The sequence below is a fragment of the Nicotiana sylvestris genome, chromosome 2 (assembly GCF_000393655.2).
Source record: "Nicotiana sylvestris chromosome 2, ASM39365v2, whole genome shotgun sequence".
NCBI lineage: Eukaryota > Viridiplantae > Streptophyta > Magnoliopsida > Solanales > Solanaceae > Nicotiana > Nicotiana sylvestris.
The window spans coordinates 116,029,555-116,053,709 of record NC_091058.1 but is presented as its reverse complement, the minus strand read 5'-3'; the positions used below and the strand labels follow the sequence as shown (position 1 = coordinate 116,053,709).

The 24,155-nt window shown below is 38.7% G+C and overlaps 1 protein-coding gene across 1 annotated transcript; it reads right to left on the bottom strand.

Moving 5' to 3' along the window:
- Positions 1–5,974: 5,974 nt before the first annotated feature.
- Positions 5,975–12,951, bottom strand: LOC104239403 (ABC transporter I family member 11, chloroplastic-like). The gene is made up of 11 exons (XM_009794033.2): positions 12,757–12,951; positions 12,621–12,666; positions 11,594–11,673; positions 11,217–11,268; positions 10,969–11,102; positions 10,510–10,624; positions 10,308–10,394; positions 10,111–10,159; positions 8,868–8,952; positions 7,132–7,263; positions 5,975–6,425 (listed from the first exon to the last, which is right to left on the bottom strand). The coding sequence occupies exons 1-10, from the start codon at positions 12,867–12,869 to the stop codon at positions 7,185–7,187; spliced, it is 840 nt and encodes a 279-aa protein (XP_009792335.1). The 5' UTR covers positions 12,870–12,951; the 3' UTR covers positions 5,975–6,425; positions 7,132–7,184.
- Positions 12,952–24,155: the final 11,204 nt, after the last annotated feature.

Here is a 24,155-nt window from a genome sequence, read left to right as displayed (position 1 = left end):
ATTTATTTAATTATTTCAGAGTCGCCACCTGGGAATTTTAAGGCATCCCAAGTCACCAATTTTAATCCCTGAATCGAGGAGAATATGACTCTGTTTATTATTCTGCGAACCAGAAATCCTGAGTAAGGAATTCTGTTAATCCGGAAGAAGGTGTTAGGCATTTCCGAATTCCGTGGTTCTAGCACGGTCGCTTAACTGTTTTTATTATTGGCTTAATTATCTTGATTTTATTAAATACATTTTTGTTACGTGATTTTTCTACCGCTTTTACTTATTGTGATTAAGGACCCTTCTTTTAATCGAATTACGCGTACGTATATTCATGTTATAAATTTAAAAATGCGGAATTGTGTCATGCGTACGTGTACACGATAACTTTTGATAATATATTTATTAAACAATCATTTTTTCGAAATTGTGTCGAATCAAGAATATTTGTTTTTCTTAAACAATGAACCGCACATCTCGGGTTTTTATGAAATTAATTTAACGTCCTCGAAGAAATCCCTTATATTAAATATTCGCTCGAAATTGCGCGTACGCATAATTCGAATTGCTTTTATTGGTATAATCAGGTTACGCGAACGTATCCCTAATTACACCAAATATTCTTAATGGTATTATGAATTTTTCACAAATTGTTTGTTATATCTACACATTTTATATGAAAATACTGAGAAATTCATATTCAAGGGATGTCTTTGAATTCTTTTAAAAGAAATTCACAATTTTTTTAAATGTTGTCCGTCGATTATAATTCTCGCGCATAAATTATATTTATCCAGACTATTCAAATTCAAAGAAAGGAATAAAAATATGATTAACACTATTTCGACAAAGACAACATATATATATACCAAAGAATGAATTGCTTATGAAACTAAAAAATGATTCATCAAGGGAAGAAATATTTCCAAGAATTTTCATTATTTTTATTTAGTGCAAATTCTATTTTTTTTTTTACTTACCATTGATTTAAAGTGTTGCAATTTGTACATGTACATCTCAACTTATTCTCATATATTCGTTTTTAATCTAATAGGCGAAATTATTTTAATTAATTATGCTTAAGACTGAGTTGGGATAGATATGTATATATAATCAAACCAATTTAATTCTCAATCTATATGAATTATTGCTAAGCGTTATCTTTCACATTGTATAAGTTCTTAGGCCCTTTATTATTAAGAAAGAGAACAAATCTACCTGTTGACTTAATAAAAAGATATTGCATACAATATTACTCATCATATTTGACATCGTGAACCTAGCGGATTACACTAACGCGTTTTTTTAACCATTGATTATAACACGACCAAGTTTGTGCCAAAAGATAGCAAATTGCAACCAACATCATCTAGCTTTAAACAACAATTAACTTACTAACAAAATAAACCAATAGCGTATTTTTCCTTGATATTTCCATATTGCGCTATACCTAGCTAACAATACCATAAAGTGTAAATAAAAGCCAACTTTCTGCCATGCTTCCTATTTACACAACTCAAAGATAACTAAACTAATGAAATTTTGACATGGAAAACATTATTACAAAGTTTTATATGAATTTCAAATAAAGACAATTAACTCATAACTATCAAATTGAATTCACTACTAGTTAACTAACATGAAACAAAAAATGAAATTTAAACTAATGAACTTGGACAAATGGAAAACAGAATTGCAATTCAAGCTTCATTGATTTGTCATGCTGAATCTTTTTCCAACATAGAATTTAAGAGATAAGTACCTGGAAATGAAGGTAGAAGAAGTAAGTTTTCAGCAGTTGCAGCAGTAACAAAATACTGGCAGAATATCAGTATTTCCACAGATTTGAGCAATTATAAGACCCGAGAAACCTAGATGCACAGTAACAGTATTTTTAAAGAAAACTTCAGATTTTAACTGAACTATGGATTCAAATAAATCCGAACAGATTCAACAAAGGGACAATATTTCAGATTTCAGTTTCTTTTCTGTTTCAAATTCCTGTTTTTGATTTTTTCCTGTTTCTGATTTTTTCTGTTTCTTCTTTCTCTTCAAATCTGATTTTCTCTTCTCAGATTTCTGTTTCACTCAAATGTATATGTATTTCTGTGTGTATTTTCTATGCTTTAGAAATCAGCCTCTCTTTTCTTTCTTTTTCTTCTCTCTCTTTTCTTTCTTTTTCTCTGATCCCTTTTTCTCTCTTAAAATCTCCTAAATTCTGCCCTCTAAAGTCTGTCCAGCTCCCTGTATTTATACAGGGCTGGTCCTATCTTTTTAAGTGCTTCTTGGACCCCCTTCCTCTTTTAAAATCAAAAAGTTCCATTAAAAACTGCTTTTGAATAATTTAAATGATCCTATCCTGATTTTAAGCAGCCCATTACCCTTTGTTTCCCATTAGTATCTTAAATTATAGCCAACCAACATTCCACTTTCAGTCCACTATTCTATCACATTACCCTCACTATTTTGTCCCAAAAAATGTCCCAGATTCCCTACTGTAATTACTGTTATTACTGCCTTAAATTCAGAATCTAACAATACAGATTTTAAAATCTGTTTAAGCAGCTATAACCAATCCTATGACAGTATATCACATTTATTCACAAGAGTTGAATTTAAACAGAGGATTCTCAATTGAATACTGAACCTGAATAAAACACACTAACATTGCACAGAACATGCAGGATTATTTCAACTGAGATTCAAAACTGAACTGAAAAGCAAACAAATACAGGAGCATTGTCAATATAGTGACAATGCCCTGAAACTCAAATGCTCAGAAATCAACATACACACAGCATTCATTTTGAATTTACTGATTTATCAAACAATAACCAATTGATTAACAATAACTAACCACTTGATCATAGCAAAATAATCCATCCAAAACAGGTTGTTTCAGTCAACATTTTCAGAAGCAAGATTTATAGTACAACTAATCGACGAACTTAATCGAGTCGATTACACACATTGTACATAATCACAATCAACAGAAACAATTCACATTTGGAATCAAGTATACGGGTAGGAGACAGTATAACAGAATTGACTAGAAAATTATGAAAATTTAAACAAACTAATGAAACGAACATAGAATATACGTAGAATACACATAAGAAACAGAAAATTACCTCTGAACCTTCAAATTCAACCGGACTCAACTCAACTTGGATTTGGATTTTGTTTGAAATCAAACAGACCTTAGTCGAAGTATTTTCTACTGAAAATACTTTGACTAAGGTCGATTAAACCTCAATCTTTCGTCTGAAGTGAAAAAGATGCCAAGATTGGAAAATTTAGGGTTTCAGACCTTGGCTTTTAAATCCGAACACTTCTGGGTAGATTCGAGGGAAACCAAAGATGGCACAAGGGTGAGGGAAGCCTAAAGGTCATTTGGTGTTAATTTGGGAGGAATCTGAGTTTGTTCTTGTTTGGTCCGAATCTTCAAAAGAAGATTCGAGAAGCTCGGAAATGATTCGAGCCAAACAAACTTCAGATCCATAACGAGGCATGCTAGGGGGTACTATGGTGTTATTTTGGAAGCCATTGGAAAGGTTTGAGTTTTCAGACCCACCTTCGATTTAATATTCGAAGAGTTGGGGTCTGATTCGAAGGAAACTAAGGTTAGATCTGTGTAGAGGAAGTGGTGAGGATTCTAGGTGTTATTTTGGTGACCGGCGGCGTTGATGCCGCCGGGTTTCAGGCGGTGGGATCCTAGGGCGGCTAGGGTTAGGGGTGAGTTTCGGAAGGGACGATGAACAGGGAAGGAGGGGGGGTTTGGCTAGGGGGGACGAGGTAAGGTTTTGGGCCTTATATAGGGGTGGGGTGGATTGACATTGTCCGTTGGATTAGGCAGGATAGACGGCTAAGATCTATTCACTTAACCAAACGATGTCGTTTCGTTTAAGTTAGGGGGACGGGTTGAACCGGGTATTAGATCGGGTAAGGGTCTGGGTTAAGGTTCGTGGGATCTCAGTCGTTGGTTGGCTTTGATCCAACGGTCCCTGATAAACTACAATCAAACGATGTCGTTTTGACTCGTTTGAATTGGACCGGTGCCTGGGTTGCCTGAATTGGGCTGAAGGGGGAGTAATTTGGTTTTGGGCCTGGATTTTAATCCAGGTCCGATATATTTTACAACTTATTTTATTTTATTTTATTTTATTATTTATCATTAAAAAATCCTAATAAAAATTATAAAACAATTTTTATCCTTACACAAAAATATTAATTATTTTATAACAACTATTAACACATAGTCAAAACATTAATCACACAGTAACATATTTAAAAATAGAACGAATGCATATTTTTTGTGATTTTATTTAAATTATCTTTCAAATACATAATTAAATCCTATATGCATGCAACATGTATTTTATTTTAATTTTTATTTTATTATGACAAAGTAAACATTTACGGACATAACACAAATATTTAACACCACGCAAAATTCAAAAATTACACAGTAAAAGAAATTTATTTTATTTTTTGATTTATTTTGGAGTAGTTTTCGTAAGGCAAAAATCACGTGCTCACAGCTGCCCCTCATGGCTGTTTCAATGTAACACATTTTTTTACAAAAATATTCAAAAAAATCATATGAAATGAAAAAAAAAGGACCAAATTTAATGCTCGATTGTTCTATGAGCGTACATCTTACCTTTTAGATTAAAGAACTAGCCTTTTGTTGATGGATTTATCTTCTCTTTTAAGTATTTATTAGTCGGATAACAAAAAGGAAATCAGGATGGTAAGTTCAAAAATCAAAGTTCAAGAAAATATGGTAGGAGTAAAATATTTTGAATGTCCCAAAAAAAAACTAGAAATATGTGCAAAAGTTCCAAAAAAAGACTAGAAATATGCACAGAAAATTTCCGTGGCTAATAAGTGATACTTTATATGCTATTAATCTCATAAATTTCACACACAAAGAATATACTTTAATTGATCTATATTAACTTAAATTGTATAGTTAACATTTGTACAGATAATTCGTCGGACACCTATGCTCTCAAAAGTTCTCTTTTTAAACGTAAATTTCTTCTCATCATGCAAATTTTAAGAATTTTGTTTCCTATAAAGTAGTAATAGTAGTAGTAGTATGAAATGTCATAACCAATAATTGAAGCTAAATCATCTAACTTTAGTATATGCATCTCTATAATCTTATAAAAATAACATTAAACTCCTTTGAATAAACAATTTTCCTGAGTAAAATAGAGTTGAATTTGATGTAAAACCGAAAAACAATAGTCCTCCTCTTCTACAATGTTATTTTCCTTATTTAACATATAAATAATTTTAATTAAGTTATATCCGCTTCCCTTAAAAATAAATGTCATCTTAGCTAAATATATTTGGCCAAAATAAATGTTGTTTTGGGAAATTAAAATAACATTAGTCTGTTTTTTCAAATCTATTTTCGATCTAATAAATTACCTACAGAATATAATGAGTAATTTGACTATGATATAAAGCATAAGTTAATCAAACAAATTGTATAATAAATGTTTTATATGATTTCCTTAATAAGCATACAAAAAATTTAAAAGATAACTATTTTAGATATGAAGTAAGTTGGGACCAATAAAATTATAATTTTTTAATGACTTTAGGTGTTTTAAGAATAACTTTAGTATCCCTTGGAGATGAACTCGATCTAACTCTACCATACACATCTTTACGGCACTAATATTTAGATAATAGTATTATTGGGCTCATGCACAGCATGGGCTATCGCTTACTTGTACTCGACACAATTTCCATTGATCTACTTCCTTCATTGGATGCAATATTTCGAACATTGGTATATGCTTAGTTTAATCACCATTCAAATGCTATTTTTTACAAAACAGGAAACCAGAAAGGAATACTATCATAGCAAAAATAGCGCCTTCGTTATACCAAATTGTACAAGACCTAATATGCTTTCTGCCGCTGATTGTAAAAATTCCCGAACGGGAAAAGCAAGGAAAAACAGAGAAAAACAAGAAGATAAAATTTGATTTTCCATTCAACATAGCCGGAAATGGACGAGTACAAGGAATATAAATATAGGCAGAATCAACTTCATAACAAACTAGACACGTGGCTGATATTTACGCTTCTACCTTCTCAACAACAAATAACTAAGGACTCAATTTGACAATAAGTAAACTGATGACCTAAGAATTGTAATTAATTAGACCTCAAATACTAAACTCTAAAGACAAGTATTTATCTTCAAAACCAAAATATGTCTCCACCTTTACACTGATCTTATAAACAATTTTTCACTAGGATTCTCTTTACGTCCCGATACTTTAGGGACATACTACAGGATTATCACTTCATCCAAGCAGGATTCTTCGAGAACCTGGTACTACCCAGCTCAATTAGCGCTTGGCCAAAAAAGAAATGAAATCAGAGCAAGACTGCTGCCTTGACATCAATACCTGCCGACAATATTGTTTACTTAGTTAAACTGAGAAGCAATAACTAGTATGTGACCTCGTTGACAACATAGACTTCAGAAGAAGCAAAGAAACACCAGCAAGTTTAAAGCACTTCTTTTAAAAACAAAATATGATAAATCCCACCCAGAAAGCCCTCCGCTCAGGATATTAGGTCCTTTTCCACTTTATCCCATGAGTGACTCAAACTCCAACCTCTTGGATGAAAGTAAGTGCTCTAACCATTAGAGCAACCTCACTCAATAACATAGAAACACATAAAGTTCATCTGATTTGCATGCTCCAAAGTCTTCTTCTGTTCATCTAAAACACACACATATTATTTAAGATCTGTGTGGTTTGAATTAAAAACAGGATCTTTGTTGCATAGTGAGCCATGACAAATATATTTGGTCTACTTGGGCGGAGTGGGTTATGACACGCTTCTCAGCCCTTTCTAAACCAAACCATCTTGACCCAAGCAAACTTTGGGTGGCGTGAACTTTAACCCAACCTGCTTATTTGACACCTCTAATTAAAGTAAAAGATCAGAGTTTCACTCTTGTTACAATGGTAACTCAACCATGTCGTTTTTATCATTTTGAGCTTTATTTACTACTCCTCAATTCTTATTATTTTCCCAGTCTAACTAGGATCAGCCATAACTGAAAGAGCGTGAAAAAAAAGAGGCCTAATAGTTGTGGCATACCTCATCCATCGCATCAGAAACTAATGGCTGGGAACATAATAAACCCCCGAGTATTAAATTGGTAGTGGCTCTCTTTTAAGTACTCCTCCCATTTCCATCCTCCAAGATTGATCTACCAAAGATGCTAACTCTCTGTAGATCACCATCAATGCAGCTATTAGAGAAGAACCAAATTTTCAAGTATAATAGGAACATCAGATACAAATATATCATTTTAACTGCCAGCTAATGTGTGGTAAAAATACTCAAGAACCACGATGAATTGCAAGAAAAAAAGGAGTGTCAGAAACAAAATGATGATATATTGTCTTCCAATTAAATACGCTTGTGTGAATATGTTCAAGCTGAGAGTTGAATGCAATTCTACCTCACCTATGAAAAATAGTGGCCACTGCTAGTTTTTGTATCCTTCAAGGAGAGCAGTAAAAAATATAGCAGGCCAACTAGTTATGGATTGAGGCCCAATAGATTGATTGATCTTTAACTCGGAAATTGTTGATTGTGCTAAATGTAAAAGCATGTCCTTATATTGTCTTACCCTTCTATTTCAAATTGATTGTATCGGTTTTCCTTTTTATCTTTGATAAGATTTCATCTCTTATTGCAAACAATTAAAAATTTGATACACTGCTTTCAACATCTGAAGAATTGATCTGTTTGGCTGCTTGACATACAAACAAATTCTTATATGAACTCTAAAATATGTTATCAAAAAAATATAAAGTCAGTGATTATATATAAAAATGCTAGAAGGAAACAAGATATGCAATTTGAAATGAAGAGAGTAAAAATTATGTGAAAATTTCAAACAAAGACAGATGGAAACTACTTCAAACAAAGACAGATGGAAAATTGTCCCTGCAACTATTTGGTGGACAGTTTGGAAGGAGAGGAATTCAAGATGCTTTGAGGATACAATTAGCCCTACTCAGAAAATTAAAATGAATTGTATTCTTCTCTTTTGTTTTTGGTGTAAAGCAGAATTTATTGATTATTTAGAGTCAATTCTACAACTCCTAGACTCCTTGTAAAAAGAGCAAGGATTATAATTTTGAGCCTTGTAGGTTCTTGTAAACTATATTTTTAGCTCCCAGCACAAGCTTTGAGCTGAAGATTTATTAATATACAGATGCACCGATGAGGAGGTGTGAGAGGCTGGCATTGGAGGGCCAACGGAGAGATAAAGGTAGGCCGAAGAAGTATTGGGGAGAGGTGATTAGGCAAGACATGGCGTTGCTCCAGCTTACTGAGGATATTATCATGGATAGGAAGGCATGGAGGTTGAGAATAAAGGTAAAGGGTTAGGTAGCCGGGTGTTCCCTGGTTTGTAACAGTAGTTTTGATACACCACTTAGTGTCTTTCGTGTATTTTCGTATCCCTAGACTTCTATTATTACTTGTCGCTGCCTTGTTTCGGTTTCTTGATTGTATTACCTAGTGTTAGTTTTGTATTTTCACTTCGATTGTCTCATTGATTTGCTTATTATTGCCCCTTCCCCTTATCCTTCCTGAGCCGAGGGTCTACCGGAAACAGCCTTTCTGCCTCCTTAAAGGCAGGGTAGTTAAGATCTGCGTACACTCTACTCTCCACAGACCCCATTTGTGGGACTATACTGGGTATGTTGTTGTTGTTAATGGTAACATCGAGTGAACCTAGACCTCTAGCATGGTGATTCATTTCCAATAAAATAACATATGTAAACAAAAATATCAAATGGACCAAATCAAGAACTTACTTGAGGTCATGGCTGACAACAAGTAAAGTTAGCTCCTTCTTTAGATGCTTTAACAATTTCGCCACATCTGCACGAGCCTTCCAATCTGATTTCCCTCATAAAATATAAACTTTTTCAGACACCGGGGTTAGCCACTCAAATATAATTCAAAGTTGGGACCAAAAATACGAAAATAAGGTATCCATTTAATAACTTCCAAGGTCTACAGTAATTAAAACAGAACTTATTTATAGTTAAAAGCAAGTAATTCATTAAGCAAAAACAGGACGACGCTAGCAAATCACATCAAACGAAAGAGATCCGTACAATTAAGTTTTCCAATCTCTATGGAAATAACGTCACTCCATAAAACAATCCTCCCACTCTGCACCACAAGCAAGCTTCATACCATTTTATCCAACATGCAACCCGAACTGAGGTACGATCGAATCTCGCAAGCTCTTGAACTCCGCTTGCACCACCCATACCAAATAATTACAAATACAATAGATTTCCAGATTACCTCTTGTAAACATATTAGCAGCAAATATGAGAGCTGGTATGCGGATAGTAGCAAGAGTGTTTAAAATAAGCAATCTTTCTTTAAATCGATGTTACCATTTGGAGAATAAGAACACATAACCCAACAAGGAATTCTAAGCTTCTACTTAAGAAAAAAAAATGCTTTTCAGTGAAGCCGAAGAAGAGCTCCTCTAAAACAAATGTAGAGATACCACCTGGTTGCCATTAGTTTTTGGAGAATTAGAGAATGCAACCTAAAATAGAACCTTAATGTTCTATGGCAGAAAGATTCAAAATAATTTCTAAGTTCTTCATAAAGTAAAAGCAAGTAACATATCCATGATTCTTTTTGTTTTTTAGATTACTAAAGCTAATTACTCATCCTATTTTTACTTGTTTATCATTATTAAATTTCAAGTATATAGGACTTGTGACTAGTAAGAGTTTATAATCTTGATGCTTTAGACAATTTTTAACAACCATAGTGGGGAGAAAGATTGTTCTTCAAAATTATCCAATGTAAAATCCTTGTGCAGGCATCTCAATTCCTACTGTATCCTTTAAAATTTGACCTAGAAATCTCACCTAGTCCTGTTCTGTTAAACTAGCACTTTTGTTACCCAAGAAAATCACAAATGAATAATATCCAGTTAGAGAAAGACATAAAATTGGGGTGGGAGGGGGGGGGGGTGAAGTAGTCCAAAAAATAAAATGAAATAGATCACAGAAAGCTTCTTCGTACCAAGACCAGCAAGAGGCTCATCCAATATTAATAAATCTGGTGTTTGAACCTGTGTAAAGACAAAAATACATTAACAGACAGATGATCATCCCAGATATCAACAATATTTTGTTACAAATAGGTATATGCATGTTCATAAAAATGCACTTAAAACAGCAGGCAAGCATTCTTGTTTTTCATAGTTGAGAAATCCTTACTAACTGAATAGCAAGGGCAAGCCGACGTTTGTAGCCACCACTTAATGAATGGGGATCCTTATCCAAAGATATTCCTGTTAAACCAACCTAGAAGTTGTCAACCACATAAACACCTGTCATAATTTGCTGAAATGCAGGCAAACTTTTCTCCTTTGGAAGACAGAATTAAACAAAAATGTAATCGCACTAAAGGAATATGTACCGAGGTAATGGCCTTTTGAAGTCTCAAAGCAAGAATCTCTCTTAATTGAAGGCCACCCTTTTGTCTTGGCCACCCAAATGTAACTTCATCAAGAACAGTATCAGCAACAAAGTATCTGTAAGACAGTGAAACAGACACAATCAAGTTGAATAAACTGCTATTGGAACCAAAAAGAACTGTTTAAACTTTATGTACATACCTAACCATGCAATACTCACTTTACCAATATGCATGTAAATAGACAAATCTACATACTTATGTACATAATACCAGAATTGAAGAGTAACGTAGTAGTGCTTAGATAATTGCATTGCTAACTGGAGGGGTTTTGTTGTCTTCTCAATAAAAATAGCAAACGAAAATGCATTATTTTAATATGAACGTAGTCATGAAAATCGCATTGTATCACAAAGAACATCCTGACAGTGCATGAAACACCACCAACCAAAAAATGAGTACCTCTCAGGAAACTGGAAAACAATGCCAACTCTTTCTGGTTGTAAGAGTTCAGGAGACTTAATCTTTTCACCATCATCACTATATCGCTGCACATATATGGAACCTGATGTTGGTTTGCTTAACCCTGCAAGCAGCTGCATGGAGAAGGTCAAAGATAAAAAGCAGCCTGAACAAAGTACCTTTCGGTGGTTGGACAAGAAGAAAGCTAAAATGAATTTGAATAGAAAAGACAAAATCAAAAGGAAGACCTGCAATAAAGTAGTTTTCCCACTGCCACTCCGTCCAAATATCAAGCCAAAACTACAAAAGATCTATGTCAAATCCTCTCATCCACACAGAGCCTCTTTAAAATGCATATCAGTATTTCATACCCTAGTTGATCTCCAGTGACACTGTTCCTTAGACCACTTCATATGTTTTTTACATATCTTACTGAACAGCTAAAACATTTGAAAATCTTATGAAATGCTGGATTTCTGATATCATGTGTGCTTCCATCCAATCAAGAAATAGACGAAATAATATCTTGTTAGCTCTAAACCAGGATCAGCTTACAAGATGACAAAGCACATTTGCAACAGTAACGGAATGTAGTGCATTTGAAGTATAGCAACACAGACTGTACCTTTTCTCAGGGATGGAAAGATTGACTTGACTCAATAGGTTGATCTTGGTCCCTGGAGGCCGATAAGACACATCCCTTATCTCCACAAACCCATAAAAAAAGAGAAGGGTCGAACATCTATTATTAGCACCTCCATAATACATCCGCAATATGTTAACTAATCTCTGGACAACCAAAATAGATCAATTAAAAAAAGAAAAATGAATTCAAGTTCGGCATGCTTTATCCCTTGTTAATTAAGATGGCACTAGAGTTATTTGGAATACCGTGTTTCTAATACTTATAAACCCCTAGGAGTCTACAAACAACTACTACTATTACGCCTCAATCCCAAACAAGTTCGGATTGGTTATATCAATCGTCACTGACCATGTTTCTCCGTTTAAAATTATCTCAGGCCGATATTATACAAAATTAAAATAAAAAGTGAAAATTACACCACTAGGAGTATAAGATGCTTAAGAAGAAATATCAATAAAAAAATCATTGGGAATTCAATAAAAAGTTGTTGAATGACTTGTTGGTTTAAATGGTGTATACGCTAGAGAATAAGGTCCACCCACCTAAGTAACATACTCTCTCCGGTTCACAATAAGTGTCCAATTTGCTTTTTCATTTTGGTTCAAAATAAGTGTTCAGTTATGTAATAAAGAAAGAATTCAATTTGTTTTTACAAAATAACCCCTATATACATATCCCTAAAAAGTTTTCTTACTCCTCACATTAAATGTTTAATTAGGGGTAGTTTAGTCATAGTAGGTATTTTTGTATACAATTTAGTATTTTCTTAATGGGCGTACTAAAAGTAAATTAGACTCTTATTGTGAACAGGAGGGAGTAACATTTTTCGCCGCCAACACATAAAAGAAAAGGAAGCCTGCTATACATCTAAATCCCAAATATGGGGAAGCAAAACAATATTAAAGAACTCTGCAGGAATTAATTATCCTAAGACTATGAAAAGATATAGGAGCAAATAATACAAAATTTATCATTCAGGAAAAGAAACAAAAGAAGAGAGCTTTACTTCGAAACAGGAGTAATCGCAGGAAACGGAGAGTGCTTGCCCTTTTCTGAAATAGAAATGAGAAAGTTAAACTTCCAAATGTAAAATTATATGGCAAGAATCGGAGAAAAACGAAGGAAGAAGGAACAAGACTTGCCTTAAGCGCCTGTGAGGATAAAAAATCGTGGATGATGGTCTTCCCGAAATGGAGTAGGAGCTGGAAATCAGTAGACACGACGACGACGAGGAGGGGAGTGGAATGCTTTCCATCTTTTTCTGATTTCTGGAGCTATAGCCCCCTTGTACAAAAGTATATTTTTGTACGAAGGACTTCACTTGGCCAAATACCTCAAAATCACTTTTGGCCAAAAAAGAAATTTAGCCAAATAGGCTAATAGCTACTATTTAAAATATAATCGAAATATTATATATTTAAAACTTAGCCTATTCAGAGTTAAATTTCAGACCTCGAGGATAATGTTTTCAATCTCGGATCGGAAGCTTCAATACCAAAGCCTAACTTCCGCCTTCAGGTATGAAATAGAAGAAAAAATGTCGCTATGACCGAACAAGAGATCCACGTCATGATTCAGGTATATCCTAACTCTCCTAAATGGTTATTTTCTGCAATTTATGCAACTCCTCTTTTTATGCTAACCGTTTATTATTATGGCAAAATCTCATGAATTTATTTAGTCACTACAAGGGATCTTGACTCATAGGGGGGACTTCAACGAAATTCTTTACTCCACTACAAATTTGGTGGTCGTGTCATTAATAAGTACTCGCTCAAATAAATTCGTTGATTGTATTAATTACTGTAATTTAGTCGACCTTAGCTTTAAAGGCAGCAAATATACTTGGACTAATAAAAGAAAATTTGGTTCCAATATATTAGAACGACTTGATCGACTTTTTGCAAACTATGATTGGTTTAACTTCTTCCCCGAAGCCCTGGTGCGTCACTTGCCTAGAACACACTCAGATCACTCCCTACTCTTACTCACCCTTCAACCTTCGCGGGTTACCACATCACTCATTTTTCGTCTGGAGATCATGTGGACCTCTCATCCGGATTTTATTACCATCATCCGCGATAGCTGGCACCCCTTCTACACTAGTCGATGCCATCACACTCTTTAAACATAATATTACTAATTGGAATAAAGATTCCTTTGGTAATATCTTTCATCGAAAACGCCATTTACTCGCCAGATTAGGAGGCATCCTATCCTCCCAAATTTTCCCACTAGCTTCTTCTTACAAAATCTAGAAAGTACCTTATTGCAAGAATATAATGACGTCCTTTGGCTGGAAGAAGAATTCTGGAAACTAAAATCCCGTGTTCAATGGTTACAAGACGGTGACGCTAATACAAAAAAAATTCACCTCTCCACCCTACACAGGCATCGCAGGAATCGTATCTATGCTTTAAAGGACCATGCGGGTAACTGGTGCTATGATGACCTTCAAATTCATGACATCATTCTTAATTATTTCAACACACTCTACACCACTGACTCCACACATTCATTCATACGTCTCACTCCCCCATGCTCCTCCCCCATCACTCCAGCTGAGAGTGCAGCCTTTTTACACCCCCTTAACCAATAGTGAAATCCTTTTAGCAGTCAACTCATTTAAACCCTTCAAAGCGCTAGGACCCGATAGTTTACACCTTTTTTTCTACCAACACTAATGGTCAGAAGTGGGACCAAAAGTCATCGACTTCTGTCACCACATATTTTCCATATTTCAAATTCCTGAATCCATTAATCAAACTTATGTCTGCCTCATTCCAAAAGTTTGACACGCCTCCATGATTACCCAATATCATCCTATTGGACTATGTTCCACCATCTATATAACCATCACAAAAATATTAGTTCATCGCATTAAACCTCTTATGGCAATACTTATCAGCTCTACCCAATCTAGCTTTCAAAAAAATATAATAGCGGCAGATAATGCTATCATTGTACACGAAATTTTATACCATTTCAAGAAAAAATCGGGTAAAATCAACTTTATGCTTCTTAAACTTGATCTAGAAAAAGCTTTCGACCGCATTGAATGGTCCTTCGTTCGCCAAGCTCTCCAATACTTCAACTTTCCCTCTCCCATTATTAACTTAATGATGTCATGCGTCACCACTTCTTCACTCTCTATCCTCATCAACGGTACTCGTACCCCCTTCTTCTCACCCTCACGCGGTATCTGTTAGGGTGATCCTCTCTCACCTTACCTTTTCATTTTATGTATGGAATTACTTACTCATAAAATCGATATGGTTGTTGATTATCAACTGTGGAAACCCATTCGCCTTTCTACACATGGCCCCGCCTTTTCTCACTTATTCTTTGCGGATGATATTATTCGCACTTCTACGACATCAACACGCAATTGTCATGCCATCATTGACATACTCAACGAATTCAATCGTGTCTCTGGTCAAAAAATCAACTTCACCAAATTAAAATTTCTTTTCCAAAAATGTTTCCTCCCAGGACAAGAATTTTATTCTCTCATCCTTCAACATGCTTGAAGGCACATCCTTTGGTAAATATTTGGGTTTTCCAATTTTTACCGAACGGCCCAAAAAATGTCACTTCCAATTTATCCTTGATAACATTAAACACCGGCTCGCGGGCTGGAAACAAACTTCCTTACTATGGCAGCGCGCACGACTCTATTTAACTCCACTCTGAATAGCTTTCCCAATCTCGTCATGCAATACATAAAAATTCCTCTAAATATACTCTCCCAATTAGAGTGTTGTCAATGTAATTTTCTCTGGGGCACCACTCCCAATAAAAAGAAAACCCACCTCGTCAACTGGAATACTGTCACCAGGCCAAAAGCTCAAGGTGGCCTCGGGATATATTGCCTCACACAGAAAAACCAATCCTTATTAGCTAGCTAGGCCTGGCGAATGCTCCGCAATCCCTCTTCCTTATGGGTTGCTACCCTTCTTCATAAATATTTTACCATATAACCAATCCACAAGCTCCTGGCTCTTTTATTTGGAACAATATCCTCATAGGCTGGCACCTCTGCCAAAAAGGCATCCGGTGGCTCATAGGCGACGACACATTCATTAACTTTTGGTCGGATCCTTGGATCGGATCTAACCAACCCCTGCGTCAATGTATCACTAGGCCTCTACTCCGCCACACTCTTCTTCATACTGTATCCATTTACCTTATCCATCGCCAATGGGACCTCACCCGCATCGCTTTCGAACTACCATCCGAGCTCTTACAACAAATCCTTAATACATATATTCCTTCCCACACCACTACACCCAATTCTTTTGCCTGGGCTCTAAATTCCAGGGGCACCTTCACCACCAAATCACTCTATCACCACTTACTCCCCACCTACTCCAGACCCTCTTTTACTTGGATCTGGAAACTCCGGCTACCGCCAAAACTTAAACACTTCGTCTGGCTGATCAGCCACAACCGCCTCCCTACTGCTAGCCATTACCACCATATAGGCTTCCTCTAAGATGCCATATGCATCCTGTCACGACCCTGGTTCACTCTCCATGAACCATCGTGACGGCACCTAGTCCTCTACAACTAGATAAGCCTAAATTTGCGGAAGATAACCAAAATGCGGAATATAAACAATTAAAGCAGAAAGAAGAGTGATAAAAAAAGACAGTGTTAAAACGTGTCGCTCGGCATACACAACACAACATTTCTCAGAACCAAGTACACTATCCTAAAACCCGGAAACTCACGGAACCACAAGCCTTTGGAATATCTAACAGTCTAACTCTAGAATATCTAACAAGAAAGAAAATACAGAAGGACAATGTTTAACAGCTAGAATAGAAAGGGACTTCTCGATCTGCAGATGCGGCATATGTACCTCGAAGTCTCTAGAGCAGTTGCCTGCCTCAAGGATGATAGGCTTGAGTAGCGGTACCTGGATCTACACATGAAAAATATGCGCAGAAGGGGCATGAGTACACCACAACGGTACTCAGTAAGTGCGAAGCCTAACCTCGGTTGGGTAGTGACGAGGAAGGTCAGAGCCCTACTGAGGTTAAATAAAATATACAGATCAACAGTATAGAACAGAGCAGTATAAATAAGTACGGCAGTAAAATAACATAGGATGTACATGACATCAACAACTATACAGAAGCAAGGTAAGCACGGAAAGGAAATACAGCTCAGCACTAATAATAACAATCGGAGATCTCCCAGGATACCGTCCTGTAGTCCCATATGTACATATCCAATAGATCTCCCGGGATCCCGTCCCATAGTATAACTCATAGTGCGCGGGGATCTACCGGAATCTCGTTTCGTAGTCCCAAATGTAAATACCCAGTACTGGGGGAATCTACCCGGTGCATTCTCATAGTTCCATATAACTGTGCAGGGGGATCTACCGGAATCCCACATCCGTAGTCCTAAAATAAACAGATAAGGGAGAGCTACCGGAATTGTACATCCATAGTCCTAAAATAAATAGACAAGGGGGAGATACCGGAATCTCACACTTGTAGTCCCAAAATAAATACACAGCAGCAACAGAAAAATATACAGAAATGGCAAGGTTTCATATTAAGGCAATAAGTGATCCTAGCCTAGCATGCTGCACAGAATTCAGGTAAGGCAAGTTGAGCAAATAAAACAATTAAGTCACTTAGACATGCTTTCCTAAGCTAACAACAGACTTAATAGTGCAAGTAATAGAAACAGAAAAGGAAACATACTAGTAATTACTTAAAGAAAATCGGATTTCCAACAATTAGCACAAGTACGCACTCGTCACCTCACGTACAAGGCATTTCAATTACCAAATATATCAATCCTAAGGGGAAGGTCCCCCACACAAGGTTAGACAAGCCACTTACCTCGAACCTTCTCAATAATCAATCCGAAACCACGCTCTTGCCACGAGTACTCGACTCCAAATGGCCCAAATCTATTCAATTCAATTGCATAATGTAAATAACACTTCAAGTAACTGATTCTACAATTAAATTCTAAACTAATAGGCGAAATTATGTAAAATGACCAAAACGCCCCTCGAGCCCATGTCTCAGAATCGGGTAAAATTTATATTTCCGGAAACCTCGCACTCTCACGAGTTCAGTCATATCAAAAGTACCAAAATCACACCTCAATTTGTCCCTCAAATCATCACTCAAAGTCCTTTAATTAGACAAGCCCTAACCCCCACCCCCAATTACCACTGATTTTCCTTATTTTTTCATGTTTAAATTGATAAAAATCAATCCAATAACGAGTTTAGGGACCAAAGACCTTACCCCAATGAATTCCTCTGAAAATCCTCTTGAAAAGTGCTCCCCAAGCTTCTTCCCGTCTTGAAAAGATGAAAAATGGCTAAATTTCGCGAAGGCAAGAATTTATATGTCCTGCCCACCGATTCCGCATTTGCAGCGCTAGGACCGCTTATGCGGTCCTGCTTCTGTGAGAAGTTTTTCGCATCCGCGACTTCCACTTAAACGCCAATTTCCGCATGTGCGGTTACCCTTCCGCAGGTACGGTATCGCTTCTGCAGTGAATTACCCGCATCTGCGGAACCCGCTGGTCCTCCCCAAATCCGCATCTGCGCTTGCTCCGCCGCTTCTGCGGCTCCACACCTACGGGACCCAAGCCACAGGAGCGGTTATGACAGAAGACCAGTTGATGCTGCAACTTCCAACTCCAAAAATCCTTCCGTCAACCATCCGAATTCATCCCAAGGCCTCTGGGACCTCAACCAAACATGCCAACCAATCCTAAAACATCATTCAAACTTGTTCCAACCTTTAAAACGCTCAAAACAACATCAAAACACCTATTTTTCATCGGATTCAAGCCTAAGAATTCCAAAAACTCTAAAAGTACGCTTTCGATCAAAACGTCTATCAAACCTTGTCCAAATGACTTGAAATTTTGCACACACGTTACATTCAACACTACGGAGCTACTCCAACTTCCGGAATTCCATTCCAACCCTCGAATCAAAATCTCACTATCGGACCGGAAACTTCAAAAATTTAACTTTCGGCATTTCAAGGCTAAATTAGCTACGGACCTCCAAAACACAATCTGAACACGCCCCTAAGCCCGAAATCACCTAATAGAGCTAACGGAACCATCAGATTTCCATTTGGAGGCCGTCTTTATACTGTTCCAACTATGGTCAACTTTCCAACACTTAAGCTCTCAATTAGGGACTAAGTGTCCCAAAACTCCCCGAAACTCAAAATCGAACGTCCCGGCAAATCAAAATAACAGAAATAAACTCTGGAAAATAAGTTAATAGGGGATCGGGGCATTAATTCTTAAGACGACCGACCGGGTCGTCACATCCTCCTATACTTAAACATTCGTTCATCCTCGAACGAGCATAAAGACATACCTGAAGTAGCGAAAAGATGAGGGTAACGGCTGCGCATATCCTGCTCGGTCTCCCAGGTTGCCTCCTCGACTGGCTGGCCCCGCCATTGAACCTTCACGAATGCAATGTTCTTTGACCTCAACTTCTTAACCTGCATGTCCAATATTGCCACTGGCTCGTCAACATAGGATAGATCCTTGTCCAACTGGACTGAACTAAAATCCAACACGTGCGACGGATCACTGTGATACCTCCGGTGCATCGAAACATGGAATATCAGATAAACTCCGGCCAAGCTGGGAGGTAAGGCAAGCTCATAAGCAACCTCCCCAACACGCCTCAATATCTCAAAAGGGCCAATAAATCTCGGACTCAACTTTCCTTTCTTCCCGAATCTCATAACGTCCTTCATAGGCGAAACCCAAAGCAGAACCCGCTCTCCAACCATATAGGAAACATCACGAACCTTCCGATCCGCGTAACTCTTCTATTTGGACTGGGCTATACGGAGTCTATCCTGAATTACCTTAACCTTCTCCAAAGCATCCTGAACCAGGTCTGTGCCCAACAATCTAGCCTCACCCGGCTCAAACCAACCCACCAGGGATATACACCATCTCCCATATAAAGCCTTATACGGTTCCATCTAAATGTTGGACTGATAGCTATTGTTGTAAGCAAACTCCGCCAATGGCAAGAACAATTCCCAATACCCTCCAACCTCAATCACACACGCACGGAGAATATCCTCAAAAATCTGAATAGTGCGCTCGGATTGTTCGTCCGTCTGAGGGTGAAATGTTGTACTCAACTCCACCCGAGTACCCAACTCATGTTGAACGGCTCTCCATAACCGTGATGTGAACTGAGTACCTCTATCTGAAATGATGGAAACCAGAATACCATGTAGACGAACAATCTCCTAGATATAGATCTCCGCCAACTGCTCCGAGGAATAAGTAGAACACACAGGAATAAAGTGAGCAGACTTGGTCAACCGATCCACAATCACCCAAATAGCATCGAACTTTCTCAAATTCCGTGGGAGCCCAACTACAAAGTCCATGGTGATCCGCTCCCACTTCCACTCCGGAATCCCTATCTGCTGATGTAACCCACCCGGTCTCTGGTGCTCATACTTCACCTGCTGACAGTTGAGGCACCGAGCTACAAATCCAACTATATCCTTCTTCATCCGCCTCCACCAGTAGTGCTGCCTCAAATCCTGATACATCTTCGCGGCACCCGGATGAATAGAATACCGCGAGCTATGGGCCTCCTCCAAAATCAACTCCCGAAGCCCATCAACATTGGGTACACAGACCCGACCCTGCATCCTCAATACCCCATCATCACCAATAGTCACATCTCTGGCATCACCGTGCTGAACCTTGTCCTTGAGGACAAGCAAATGAGGGTCATCATACTATCGCTCCCTGATACAATCAAATAAGGAAGACCGAGAAACCACGCAAGCTAGAATCCAACTAGGCTTCGAAAGATCCAATCTCACAAACTAGCTGGCTAATGCCTGAATATCCATTGCCATAGGCCTCTCTGATGTTGGTAAATAAGCCAAACTCCCTAAACTCTCTACCCGGCGACTTAAAGCATCGGCCACCACATTGGCCTTGCCCGGATGATACAAAATAGTGATGTCATAGTCCTTTAGCAACTCTAACCACCTCCTCTGGTGCAAATTTAGATCCTTTTGCTTGACAAGTGCTGTAAGCATCGATGGTCAGTATAAATCTCACAGGGAACCCCGTATAAATAATGGCGCCAAATCTTCAGGGCGTGAACAATAGCATCTAACTCAAGGTCGTGAACATGGTAGTTCTTCTCATGCACCTTCAATTGTCTAGATACGTAGGCAATCACCCTACCGTCCTGCATCAACACCGCTCCGAGGCCAACCCTCTAGGCACCACAATAGACCATATAAGATCCCGAGCCTGTAGGCAATATCAAAACTGGGGATGTAGTCAAAGCTGTCTTGAGCTTCTGAAAGCTCGCCTTACACTCCTCCGTCCACTGGAACGGAGCACCCTTCTGGGTCAACCTGGTTATAAGGGATGCAATCGATGAAAACACCTCTACAAAACGATGGTAGTAACCCGCCTGGCCAAGAAAACTGCGGATCTTGGTAGTTGAGGATGGTCTGGGCCAACTCTGCACGGCCTCTATCTTCTTTGGATCCACTAGAATACCCTCACTCGATACCACGTGGCCTAAGAATGCCACTGAATCCAACAAAAACTCACATTTCGAGAACTAATCATATAACTTCTTCTCTCTCAGAGTCTGAAGCACAGTCCTCAGGTGTTGCTCATGATCCTCCCGACTCCGGGAATACACCAGAATATCATCAATAAAGACAAAAATGAATGAGTCAAGATACAGTCGGAACATACTGTGCATCAAATGCATAAAGGTTGCTGGGGCATTGGTCAGCCCAAATGATATAACAAGGAACTCGTAATGACCATACCGAGTCCCGAAAGCAATCTTCGGGATATCTAGCTCTTGAACCTTCAACTGATGGTAACCTGAGCGCAAATCAATCTTAGAAAACACCCATGCGCCCTGAAGCTAGTCAAACAGATCATCAATGCGAGGTAAAGGATAACTGTTCTTCACTGTAACCTTGTTCAAAGAATCTCCCACAGGAGTAGAAACATAAATAAGGGAACTCAAAGAATCCCAAGATACACCCAAATGCGGAGCAAAATAAGAAGACACATAAGAATAAGTGGAGCCTGTATCGAATAGAACCGATGCATCTCTATGACAAACTAGTATAATACCTGTGATGACAGAATCAGAGGCAACAGCCTTGGTACGGGAAGGAAGGGCATAGTATCTGGCCTGGCCTCCCCCTCTAGGGCGACCTATACCTCCCGAACCTCTACCTCTAGCTGGCTGATCAGGTGGGGTAGCAATTGGAGCTGTAACCATAGCCTGGGAACTCTGCGGGGCACGTTGTGGCTAAAAAGTGTATGGAGGTGCACCCCTCCCAAGTCTGGGGCAATCCTCACCATATGATGTGTGTCACCACACTCAAAACAAGCTCTGGGAGGACGTGGTGGCTGCGACTAGCTCAGGCCAGGTCTGCTGGAATGACCTTTGAAAGCACCCCGCGTAGGAGGCGCGCTAGATACCGGTGGTGCATAATAAGGCTCTTGAGGTCTAGGAAGAGCTGGAATACCACTAGCTGCTGGAAGAGCCGAATGATCAAGGCGACTCATATAACCCCTACCATGACGACCTATAATTGGGGCACGGGCACTAGAGAAATGGCCCGACTCTTGAGACCTCTTGTCTTCCATCTTCTCTCTTTCCCTAGCATACATATGTTATATCCTCCTAGCAATGCTCACCACCTGCTGATAAGAAATATCCATCTCCAACTCACGAGCCATACTAGACCCGATGCTGGGAATAAGGCCCTCAATAAACCGGCAAACCCTCTCGCGAATAGTAGAAACCAAGGCTGGTGCATGCCAAGCCAAACTAGTGTAATAGACAACATACTCTGAGACAGTCATAGCACCCTGGCGTAAATGCTCAAACTCTGCGCGCTATGTGTCTTTGAGGCTCTAAGGAACATACTCTCTCAGGAACAGATCTGAAAACTGAGTCTAAGTCAGTGAAGAAGCCTTATCTAGATTGTCTAACTCATAGGTGCTCCACCACTCATAGGCAGCTCCTCGAAGCTGGAAAGTAGTGAAGGAAACCCCGCTCGATCTTGATATACCCATGGTACGGAGAATGCAGTAACTCTCATATAGAAATCCCAGAGCATCCTCCGATGCTAGACTGCTGAATATAGGAGGCTTGTACTTCTTGAACCTCTCAAGCCTTAGCTGCTCCTCCTCGGAAGCCGCTGCCCTATCCTCGGGCTGAACTGGCACTACAGGCGTTATAGGGATAATCTCAGGGACCTGCTCAACATGCACTCACTGCTCAAGAGTGCGAGCGGTAGGAGTATGTGCTCCTCCCCCGGCCTGAGATATAGCTGCAGCAAGGGGAAGCAACCCTACCTGAGCCAGAGTGGTGTACATGCTTATGAACTGTGCCAAAGTCTCCTGAAGGGCTGGAGTAGTAGTAGCAGTAGGTCTCGCGCAGGTGCTCTAGCTGCACCACGTGCGCGTCCTCAGTCTCTACCCCAGCCCCGACCTCTAACGGCTACAGTAGGGGGAGGGGGTGTCTGATCATCTCGGGTATCACATGTTCTCACCATCTGTGAGAGAATAGAAGACAAAAGTTTAGAATTGTGATGTCAAAATATTGCACGACAAGGAAATCAAATGAAGTGGAATTTTCCTAACAGTTACATAGCCTCTCGTAGATAAGTACGGACGTCTCCATACCAATCAGTGAGACTCTAATAAACCGACTTGTGATCCATGACTCCTATGAACCTAGAGCTCTGATACCAACTTGTCACAACCCCGGTTCACCCTCCGTGAACCATCGTGACGGCACCTAGTCCTCTACAACTAGGTAAGCCTAAATTTGCAGAAAGTAGAGTGATAAAACAAGACAGTGTTAAAATGTGCCGCTCAGCATACACAACACAACATTTGTCAGAGCCAAGTACACTATCCCAAAACCTGGAAACTCACGGAACCACAAGCCTTTGGAATATCTAACAGTCTAACTCTAGAATATCTAACAAGAAAGAAAATATAGAAGGGCAATGTTTAACAACTAGAATAGAAAGGGACTTCTCGGTCTGTGGACGCGGCAGATGTACCTCGAAGTCTCTAGAGCAGTCGCCTACCTCAAGGATGGTAGGCCTGAGTAACGGTACCTGGATCTGTACATGAAAAACATACGCAGAAGGGGCATGAGTATACCACAACGGTACTCAGTAAGTGCCAAGCCTAACCTCGGTTGGGTAGTGATGGGGAAGGTCAGGGCCCTACTGAGATTAAATAAAATATACAAATCAACAATATAGAACAAAACAGTATAAATAAGTACGGTAGTAAAGTAACATAGGATGTACAGGACATCAACAACTATACAGATGCAATGTAAGCATGGAAAGGAAATACAACTCAGCACCAATAATAACAATAAGTGATCTTCCAGGATACCGTCCTATAGTCCCATATGTACATATCCAATGGATCTCCCGGGATCCCATCCCATAGTCCAACTCATAGTACATGGGGA